Here is an 11,563-nt window from a genome sequence, read left to right as displayed (position 1 = left end):
TCTTCAGTGAAAGGCAAAACATCAGGATCCTATAGAGCTTCTAGTGATAAAACAAACACTGAGGGTTTTTTCCAAATTTTTCATGTCTCTTTTTTTCAGTGTGCAGCAGTAAATGCCTGTAACTGTTAAAGCTTTTGGAAGCCAATAACTTGGGTTTCTGTGATGTTAGAGTTTATAGTCATTACTGGTTTAGTAGTATTCAATCAGTTTTAAAGATTCTACAATTATTTCTTTAATTGCATTACGTACTTTTCTTTTTCAGCTCAGAAGATAAAATAACTGTTCATTTCATAAACCGTGATGGTGACAAACTAACAGCCAAAGGCAAACCTGGGGATTCACTGCTGGATGTTGTTGTTGAAAATAATCTAGACATAGATGGTTTTGGTAAGTAGATTCACTGAATTCTGTATTCAGTGTCTAGAAATGATGTTCTATTACCAGTTTATTCATAAATACTTACAGAGTCATGGAACCACTTAGGTTGGAAAAGATCCTTAGGATAATTGAGTCTAGCCATAAATGAATATTAATTTATGAATTTATTTGTAAAACCTTGCTTTACTTTATTTGGATTTTCTCCTCATTGTTTTTCCCTTGCAGGTGCATGGAATATTTTGGGTCAGGTTCTAAAAAAATATTGGAGGGAAGCCTTGCTTGAATGTTGAAGGAGGGGAATGTGTCCAGAGTGCTGTCAAGGTGGAATCTGAAAGATGCCACCTGCAGACTTTTCTGAGCTGAAAGGTTCTGGAGACAACACAGAACTGGTGTATTTCTAACAGTGTCTGATTACTTCTGTATTGCCGTACTGTCTCAATTTATTATCACTTTTTGCAGCACAAATTGCTGTAGTATTTGAGTGCTAAGTGAAAGAAACAGCCAAATCCATGCCAGTTAGCAGGGAAGAGAAAAAGATTTAATTCTTTTAAAGGACTGGTGTAAAGAACATCAATGCCCTAGTGAAATTCTAACTTAGTACAAGTTCTGTTTAAAATCAAAATAGGAGGAAGTTATAACACTTCCCTATTCAAACTTTTGTACTTTGCTTACTTAGTTCCATTGAAGTTGTAGGATTCTGGAATGTAAAGCAGTGGCATTTGGTAATGGCAATTAAATAACCTCAGGAGAGGTATTTACGTGAACATGAGCTTAAGAATTAATAGTACAAACTAAAGTAGGAAGCAGAAGTACAATTTGCATGAGTGAATGCATAGCATGAAGCAATAGAGAAAGAAAATAAGTAGGCTAGTGTAGCATGGTTTGAAATCTGAGGTGTGTTTTATTTAAGCACAGAAAAATTCATTGCTAGTAATAAAATCTTTGGTAAGATTTTAAATCTCAGACTTATGCCTGAGAACTCAGGTCTAGAGTTGCATACGTTTGGGGAAGAAGAGTTGTCTCTTAAAAATGTGTAATGCATTGGGATAGCTAGCTTTTTATAAGTCACTTATGAAATGTGTCATATGGGCTTATGGTAGGTCTGCTTGTATTCTGTAGTAAGTATTCTCTCAGCTTGTGTAAATATCAGTCATGTTAAAGCATTGTGGTAAAGTGGAAAACATAAGGTAATGCTGTCAATAAACTGAAGTCAAACTAAAAATTGGAGATACTGTAACAGTCTTTAATTATAACATGTTAGTTCCATTTCAATAATAATAAGCTAACGAGTCATACTAGGACAGAGAGACAATGCAGTGTAAATAATGTAAACATGTATATTCTGTGTTTAGGAAAAAGGGGGAAAAAAGGTAAATGTTGCCTATTTACTTCTATCACTAGGGGGCATCCTGGACCTGTTGTTTGCAAACAGGCAAGGTCTTGTGGGTGGTGTGATGCTTGGAGGCTGTCTTTGGCATAGCAGTCACAAAATGATAAGAATTTTCGATTCTCGGGGAAGTAAGGAGTGGAGTTAGCATAACTGCCTCCTTGGATTTCCGGAGGGCAGACTTTGGCCAGTTTACAGGTCTGGTTGACAGTCCCTTGGGAGGCAGTTCTGAAGGGCAAAGGAGCCCAGGAAAGCTGGACACACGTCAGGAAGGAAATCTTAAAATCACAGGATCAGGCTGTCCTCATGTGCTGAAAGACAAGCCAGTGGGGAAGACAAGCCTGGCTCAACATAGAATTTGGCTGAACTCAGGATTAAAAGGGAGAGTTTATGGCCTTTGGAAGAAGGGGCAGGCAACTCAGGAGAACTACAGAGGTATCGTGAGGTTATGCAGGGAGAAATTTAGAAGGGCCAGAGCCCAACTAGAACTTCATCTGGCTACTGCCATAAAAGACTGCAAAAATGTTTCTATAAAGACACTTGCAACAAAAGGAGGGCTAAGGAGAATCTCCATCCTTTATTGGATGCAGCAGGAAATGTAGTGACAAAGGGTGAGGAAAAGGCTGAGGTAGTTAATGTCGTCTTTGCCTCAGTATTTAATAGTAAGACCAGTTGTTCTAGGGGTGCCAAGCCTCCTGACCTAGAAGGCAGGGATGGGGAGCAGAATGAAGCTCCCATAAATCCAAGGTGAAATGGTTAGCAACCTGTTACAGCACTCAGATGCACACAGGTCTATGGGGCTGGATGGGATCCACCCAATGGTACTGAGGGAGCTGGTGGAAGGGCTCACCAAGCCACATTCAATCATCTCTCAGCAGTCCTGGCTAACTGGGGAGGTCCCAGCTGACTGGAGGTTAGCAAATGTGATGCCCATCTACAGGAAGGGCCGGAAGAAGGACCTGGGGAACTACAGAGCTGTCAGTCTGACCTCGGAGCTGGGAAAGATCGTGGAGCAGAATCATCTTCAGTGCCACTGCACTGCACGTACAGGACAACCAGGTGATCAGGCTCAGTCAGCATGGGTTTATGAAAGGCAGAGCCTGTTTGACTAACCTGATCTCCTTCTATGATAAAGTGACCCGCCTAGTGGATGAGGGAAAGGCCGTTGGTGTTGGTAGAGGGATCTGGACAGATTGGATTGATGGTCCAAGGCCAATTGTATGAGGTTCAACAAAGCCAAGTGTCGGGTCCTGAACCTGGGTCCCAACAACCTCATGCAACACTACAGGCTTGGAGAAGAGCGGCTGGAAAGCTGCCAGGCTAGCAAAGGACTTGGGGATGTTTGTCAACAGCCAGCTCAATATGAGCCAGCAGTGCGCCCAGGTGGCCAAGAAGGCCAACAGCATCCTGGCTTGTATCAGAAATAGTCTGGCCAGCAGGAGTAGGGAAGTGATTATGCCACTGTTCTTGGCACTGGTGAGGCTGCACTTCGAATCCTGTGTTCAGTTTTGGGCCTCTCACTATAAGAAATGCTCCAGCACCTCAAAGTATGTCCAAAGAATGATCCTGAAGCTGGTGAAGGGTCTGGAGCCCAGGTCTTATGAGGAGCGGCTGAGGGACCTGGAGTTGTTTGGTCTGGAGAAGAGGAGACTGAAGGGAGGCCTTATAGCTCTTTACAGTTATCTGAAAGTAGAAAACTTGTCTCTCTTTAAATGGTAGAAAGGGAATTAGTTAAGCATTTTAACTAATTACAATGTTCAGTAGATCTTAATGTTATATGGAATGTAGAAATACTATTGACAATTGAATACAGAGTAGATACATGAATATGGGAATATACAAAACATTAATTTTACTAAAGCAACAGAGAGAATTCTGGTACTAAACAAACTTTTATAGGAAGGATTTGTGCTGAAATTCTGTAATTCTACTGTAGCTTGAAACTTGGATTTTCTGTTATCTTGATTATTTTTTTCTTTAGGTGCATGCGAAGGAACACTAGCCTGTTCAACTTGTCATTTAATCTTTGAAGACCACATATTTGAGAAACTAGATGCAATTACTGATGAAGAGATGGACATGCTGGACCTGGCATACGGCCTCACAGAAACGTAAGGCATCATAACGCTTTACTACATCAAAGAGGAAAGAAAGGTTTACAATGGGGCAGTCAGTATTGGAGAATACCTTATCTTTTAATGAATAGCTAGATTCTGTTACACAGATGGGACTGCCATGCTTAAATATTGTTTATCTGAATTCATATGAAAAAGATGTCAGTACTGTTTTTGTAAACTGAGGTGTGGCATTTGCCAGTACTTGCTCTTCAGAGGTGTCTGATGCAGAAGTGTCAGATACTGAAGTATGGCCAAAAATCCAGTTCTTTCAAACAAAAGCTTTGCTGCTGCTGACATGTGTGTGAATGTTCTTGTTCTGTTTTCCCTTCCCTTCTGTTTTCTGTCTTCATTAGTCTGTAGCTAGTTAATGTATTTTATGAATGTGTTTGCATTAGTATTTTAGTTTCGGTCAGATCTTCTTTTCACAGAATCACAGAAGGGTTGAGGTTGGAAGGGACCTCTTGAGGTCATCTGGTCCAACCCCCTGCTCAAGCAGGGCCACCTAGAGCCAATGCCCAGGACCATGTCCCCATGGCTTTTGACTATCTCCAAGGAAGGAGACTCCACAACCTCTCTGGTATTTATGTACATTGATAAGATTCCCCTCCCGAGCCTTCTCTAGGATGAACAGTGTCCCGCATGGCAGTGTCCCCACTTGTCATGCTTTGACTCATGGCAGAGTGTGCTTAGAGCACACAAGTCAGAGTCTCTTTGGGTTTAACTAATCCCAGAGTGTGCTCTAAGTGCCAGTGGGCCTATCAGTGCATAGGATTAGACTCATGGTAGTCAAAAGTAACCTTCTGTTCTACATCTCCCCCATGATCACGTAATTAGGATATCATATCTTCACCACAGACCCATTCCTAGTGGGCTGCACTACTTGCTGATGTACGCACAGCCTATATTGTAGCATGTACCCACATGAACAGTAGGCATCTATGCTTTACAGGGTTTCATAAGCCCTTTATGCTTCAATGAAATGGCTTGTCAGAGTTTTTGAGAATCTTTACAGTGATGTCCAAGGGCTTTATACCTGGCCTGTGTAGCACAGGATCTTTTTTTTCTGTCTGCAAAAGAGTGCTCTGAATAAATGGGTACACTTTCTCTAGCTTCAGCCAAATCTTAACTTTTCTGGGAGGTTGTAAAGGCAGAGAAGTCAAGCTTTGAGAAACCTGTTTCAGCTGTTTTTGTTTTTTCCTTTTTTCTGTCTCCAACAAGCATTTGCAGCCTTGAAAAAAATCATAAGCCTTTTAAGTGTGAAATTACTTCACTCTTACCTTCTACTATAATTCTCCTAAGAGTAACTTTTATGTTCTCGGCCGAAGCAATTCTTAAATACCTCTGGAGGCCAATGATCTAATACAAAAATATTTTCTTGGGCTATCTTTTAATCAGAGGTTTAAAGCAAGGAGTTTTTACTGAAGAACTGAAAAACAGTAGAAAGCCAGAGCGCTCTGTTTAAATATTCCGGTTTTCTTTCAAAGTTCTTCAGACCAAATTAAGTTTTAGACCCTCTGAAGATACTTGTTAATTCTGTCAGGTTTTTCTAACGTCATGTGGTCGTCTTCTGGCCAAGTATCTTTCATATGTGTGAGAGGATGACTTTTCTGGAAGACAGAGCTTTAAGTGACTGATATTTACTACAGGTTATCTGGTCTCCTGTGCTGATACAAACTTGTGTAATGGAGATGCACTACTGTGCTCTGGCATAAGTATAATGATAAAAGGATATATAAGGATATAAGGATAAAAGTTTTTTCTTGTTATTGACTCTGAATTTCAGAAAGTTTCAGCTAGCAGCTGCCATGAAATCTTAACATTTTTTAGAATGAGAGACTAATTAGAAAGGTTAAAATGAAATTGTTTTGAATAATTGCAGAACCGTAGAGATTATTGAAAGTAGTAAGATAGTGGGGATGTAAACCCCGGCAAGTTAAATGTTTAAAAGGTATACTGAAGAAAAAAAGCTGAGAAACAACTTGCTAAGAAGTAGAAAAATAATTTTGTTTGTAACCTATCAGAAGCAGGAAACTTGTCTGCATAATGAGTCAATGGGCGATATAGAAGGCGCATTTTAAAACATAAAAAGATAACATAAAAGCAGTTTATTTTGCATTGTGGTCTTGAGATGTTACAGGATGTCCATGCATTGGCAGGTTTCTTTGCAGAGGGCTTCCTGGAATAGCTGCCTTAAACTGATGTGTCCATAGAAGTAGTATTACAGCAAATAAATAAAATGAGTAGTAACAAGTGGTAATTACTTGGTAGCGTTCATCCAGGTGTTCTACAAGAATTCAGTATGACATTTCTGAACTACTGTCTTTAAGGCTTAGTTGGTTTAAAACTGCTTCCACGTAAAAGAAAGAGAAGGTAGCAACCCAACTTTTAAAATGAGATCATTGGAAGTGGAGAACAGTGAGTCTGATTCCACAGTGGACACGTTCATCACCTGTCTGTGGGCTGTTGCTTTTTTATAGTTTCTACTAAATAATGGTAAGGCAACAATTCAACAGAAATTTTGTAGAGGGAAGTAATGGATATGGGAGTTGTTCAAATGAGTCACTGAGCATGAAGAAAAGTCTTACAGTTCATGTAGTTTACTTTGGTCTGGAAATCCTTTAGTAAAGTTTTGAGTTGCAGTGGAGTAAGAGCAAAGACCCTGTAAAGGATAAGTAATTCATTTGCTGTTTTTTTTAAAATGTCTTTTATCAGGGTAGAAGTACTTAGCTATCTGATAAGAGTATGTGATCGGTAGTATGATCTAAAAGTGGTCAGTGCTAGGTTGATAGGTGAGCGTATTTGTGGAAGACTTGGGAAAGAGGATGAAAAGTAAGGTTTGTGTACAGTGCTGATTACTCATTGAGGTAGAATGGGAAGCTGTCAGTGAAGATGCGCAAGGCTTTTGTGCCATTGAGTGGCAGGAAACAAAATTTGGTGTTAAAAGATGCAGGTAAATGCAAATAGAGGTGAGTAAAGCAGTGGTAACTGCATACTTGAAATAGGCTGTCAGCTAGCTGGTGTCGTTTGGGAATGTCAGCTTAAGGTTTGGCATTTAAAAAAACCCCAACATATGAACAAAGAGAAAAGCCCACCAAAAAAACAAAGCAAAACAAAAACAAACAAAAAACTCAGAAAGGTAAATGGAACATTGGCAGTATTAGGTAGGAACAGGTAGAAAAACAGAAAATACCATTACATGACAAAATGGGGATTCACCATATTGTGCAACTCTGACTTCCTGTTTTCTTGGATTTTTTTCTTTTTTTCCAAAGTACTAGAGTGAGACAAAGGGAAGGCCTATAGAAGTGGTTAAAGGGGGGAATGGCTTTCTCGCAGGGATTGACTAAATCATCTTTTTTGGTGGGGGCCCAACCTCCTTCACCTTTAAGGGGTGGGGGAACCTGGCTAAATATCTCTAAAATTGTAAAAGCTGTGGAAGAATTTGAATAGGATAAGGTAGTTTGTTTCTCTCAGTGTTATTTAATGCTGCCTAGGTTTGGGGTTTTTTTTTGTACTGCTGTGTAGCAGGCTCAAAACAAAGGGCAGTGTTATTTCACACGAAGTGACTCCATTACCACACTGCAGAGTAGATATGCAATTAGCATTGGTCTTTAATGAAAAACAGACACTTCAGTAAATTAAACCTTACAGGCAATGCTGCATTTAAATACCAGAAATGATATCTCTCTAATATATTATACATTTCAAAAGCTATTCTTACAGATGTGTATTCATGAGATGAAATCTTCTGGTAATGTATGTCCTTATACATACATTCCAGCAATTTGAAGTTGATGTGTACAGTCATTTACTTAGAGGTATTACATCAGGCTATAATGCTAAATTGGGAGCTTTACCAACAGTTGATCACTACATGCTTGAAAGAGTTCTGTATAGATATTAATGTAGTACCATTTTTTCTAATATCTCTGCCTGCGTTCCCATACTCATTAAATTATCATTCAGCCGGTGCTACATAACCTTGCCCATCCTTGCCGACGTTTGTGTACTATACTTAAGCACCAAGGCATGGACATTCAATTGAAGATGTCCCAGCAATAAAAGTGGCTTGTGGTGTCTGGATAATTTTGTGATGGTATAAAATCTTTTGATTTTAATTGCTCACGCACAAGGCTCTTTCATGCAGATGACAGGTAGAAAAATGAAGGATTGCATCTCCTCAGGTGCCATGAATATTTTATCCTTCTTCCTATGTTTCTTGTCTCTTCACTCTTGCTTTTCTGGCTTAATGACTCAGTCTTGAGTTTAGTTTGAAAACACTGGGCTGTCTTCAGACCCTGGATGAGTTAGGCTGTGCTTTCTCTGAGGTTTTTGTTCAGATTCATTGCCTTCACCTCTTCAGAGAGGCCAAATCTCCCTTGAGAGACCAAGTGTCATTCCCTGCACTTGACTGAACTATTAGTGAACTACTGAAAGTGGAAGAGTCACCATTATTATAGGTTGTCTCAGCAAGTAGGAAGTACTCACTGTACAACTTTCCAATATAACTTCAGCTCTATTATTTAATATAAATCATTGTTATTGCCACTTACATCTTTGTACTGATGCATGCAGTTCGTTGCTGGTCTTGATTAAGACCATGCCCAAGGGTAGCTGTTCCTAGATCATGATGTGTTTGGTGTGGCTGAATGCTGGAGGAGGTATAAGGGGGTGGTAAATGCTGGTAGATGTGTGGCTGGCTGGAACTAACATCAGTGTCATATTTTTCTACAGATCGCGTTTAGGCTGCCAAATCTGCTTGAAGAAATGGATGGATGATATGACTGTTCGAGTACCAGAAACTGTTGCTGATGCTAGACAATCGGTAGACATGAGTAAAAACTCCTAAAAGAAAATATCTGAGGGGTTTTAAAGAAGCTTAATTATTTTTCTAACTTATTTTTAAATGTGTAATTAAAAATGGAAACTTACATAATTGTGAGTTCTTTTATATGACTATCAATATCAGATTAATGCTATTTTAATTTTCTTTATAGAACCTCCTATATTTTTACGCTTAAAATGCAATAATACTTCTTATAACGGATCACTGGATTATAAACGTTCGCAAGTGTATTACCAACTTCATGTAACATTATTCTGCCAAAACCTTTAATGACGCTTGAATCACTTCTGCAAGGCTTCTAAAAACCCCTAGGCATTTCTAGGTTTCAGACCTGGGTACGTAAGAGCACAAAACTTGTAAGGCTACATGGGGTCTTTTTAAAGTGTTGTCATTAAAGATGGTATCCTTAGAGCTAGTTTACATTGTCAGTAAATGCACTTCCTCAGCAAATAGTGGATTTTCAGGGTAGGGATTCTTCAGACTTTGGACTCTTAATGAGACGTGGCAAAGTTTGTCTTGCAAAAATACTATAAAAACCATGAATTCTAGGGGCTGATACAGAATGCTGGCACCTGCAGCTTAATTGCTGCAGTGCATCTCTCTTGCCCAAATCAGAAGTCAGTAAACCTCGACTGTATTTACGTTTGACTACACCACAAATACGGGATACGAGTAAAGCCTTGGAGCTGTCTAATGGGAGAGCGTAACCACTGAAGGTAATGGTAAATTCTTGCTGTTCTCTGAAGACGGCTGAGTTGGGATCGAAGAGGGCAATGTTTGTCAGTGTAAGATTTGTTCTGAACTCTTTATCCTTTACTTTTGCAGTTTTGAGCTTGTTCAGGAGGCAGACTGATGTTTGCTAGGGCATTCAGCTTAGCGAGATTCCAAGATTCTGGGCCTTGCTCTCAGGATCATTTCAGCAACGGCTGGTGTGAAATGACCAAGTGTATTTACTCCATAAAGATGGACTGAGTTCCCCAGAGGAGGTGGGGAAACCCCCATAGTGGGATAGCGTGTGGACTGGTGATGATGAGCTTTCAGTTGGATCTTGGTTTAGTCTTTCTAAAGTAGACCAAAATAAAATAATGTCTCTAAGACTCTTTATCATTCTTTCCAGTTTTTGTTGCCTAAATAGTTAAATAAAATGGTTGTCACCAATACAGTAGTTGTTACCCTTATAAGGTTATTTTAATCTTTTGGGCATATTTATATATAACAAGTTTATTTACATTTGAGTTATCTAATGCATTCATTAATGCCTTATTTGAACTGGTGACACTGACCTCTACTCATCCTTGCATTGTTACATGTATGGGAGAGGGGAAAAATAATATTTTTCCATTGTCAAATATTGGGGTTGTTTTGAACTTCATAAATAGAAAAAACAGTCCCTCTTTGTTATTAAAAAATTATTTTCTAGAACTGTATTTAAAATAGACCTAGTTCACTTGCTTTGATTTCCTCTCTGAGTAGCTCTTCCTTTGTTTCCTGGTGTTTCTTTTGGACTTTCCCCTAAACCAAGATGTGCTTAATGTGGTCTGCTGACAACTTAATCATACAGGGTTTTCAGAGTACACTTCCAATCTCATCTAATTCAAAATATGACTTCAGAGTTGAAATTTCCTGGTTTTTTGAAAGGCAGAGTGAGGTTGGGAAGAGGAGTGGGAAAATTTGAAGAAATGTTCTGAACTACTGCTGTCTTCCTCCTCAGTTGCTGTGACTAACCATAATGTAGAGGTTACCTTCCCACAGTCAGGCGCTAGGGTAAATCAGTTCTCACTTTGTGTTGCCTTTGTCCCGAGTTCATTGATATACAGCAGTTATAATTAAATCTTGAACTTCTTGATTTTTCTTTTTACATGAGACACAGCTTGTTAGCTTCCAAGAGAGGGAACTCAGGTCATAACCAGACATACTGTGCATTCTTACATAGGAAAGAAATCCAAGGTTTCAGTGTAGCTGTGGTGTTTGGGATTAAATGTTGGAGTTTGGTTTGGGGGTTTTCTTGTTTGGTTTTTTTGTTTGTTTTTGTTCTGTTGTTGTTGTTTTGGGTTTGTTTTTGTACTTACAGCACCAGGCACTTCTCCTTGTGGGAATCTTGGAGCGCTTAACACTGTGTTAAACAAATGTGAAACAGCTCTCATGCGACAGCATTTCTCAGCCAAGGTTGTTTCATTGTGTGTTTCCTGTGACAGCTTCTCTTTACAAAGACTTTGACTCTCCTGTAGGGTGCCTACGGAAGGAATTCTTCAGCACAGCAAGGCAAAAAAAGGACACTTCATTTTGAATTCTAGAGGTATCCCATAATGCATGCAAATGGAAATCTCTGGAGGTGAAAGAGCTGACCTGTAATCTCCAAAATGCACAGCTCAAAGATGATTGTTTCCTTATTGTCAGAATTATTTGCAAATAAATCTTATTTTATACCACTTTTTGACACATCTTGTTTGCATTTATTTTTCTTCCCTTTTTCTCTAAGTCATTGAATGTATTTCTGGGTGTAAAATGGAATTAACAGTTAATGATGCATTTTCAAGTGTAAATATGAGTTAATTAAAGCATCAAAACTACTTAAATATATTATTTCTTTACTTCCTTATCCAAAGGAAGATTCCAGGTAACTCCTTTTCTAAAGGCATTTCATTTCTCTGACAAACCATGGACTTGGTGTGTCTCTTCTGCCTCTCTCCCCTTAAAAGTGAGGAGAAAATTGGCATTGACTTCATCAGTGCTGCACTTGTGAGTGTTTGGTGTGATGTATGACGGGGAAGCAAGAAAGTGCCTCGCACTCCAGTGTCACTGAATCTTGTCCTGCCAGGGAATGTTTTCCATCAT

At 39.2% G+C, this 11,563-nt stretch overlaps 1 protein-coding gene across 1 annotated transcript; it reads left to right on the top strand.

Moving 5' to 3' along the window:
• Positions 1 to 257: 257 nt before the first annotated feature.
• On the top strand, positions 258 to 8,812 carry FDX1 (ferredoxin 1; the record flags this gene model as incomplete). Its single annotated transcript, XM_010180804.1, has 3 exons — positions 258 to 387; positions 3,747 to 3,876; positions 8,617 to 8,812. Coding segments are annotated over 3 exons (375 nt in total), but the record flags the coding sequence as incomplete, so codon positions are not given.
• Positions 8,813 to 11,563: the final 2,751 nt, after the last annotated feature.

This window comes from Mesitornis unicolor, unplaced genomic scaffold, assembly GCF_000695765.1.
Source record: "Mesitornis unicolor isolate BGI_N332 unplaced genomic scaffold, ASM69576v1 scaffold873, whole genome shotgun sequence".
Taxonomy (NCBI): Eukaryota; Metazoa; Chordata; class Aves; order Mesitornithiformes; family Mesitornithidae; genus Mesitornis; species Mesitornis unicolor.
Note: the sequence above shows the minus strand (reverse complement) of the source record. Positions and strands in the feature narration are given on the sequence as shown.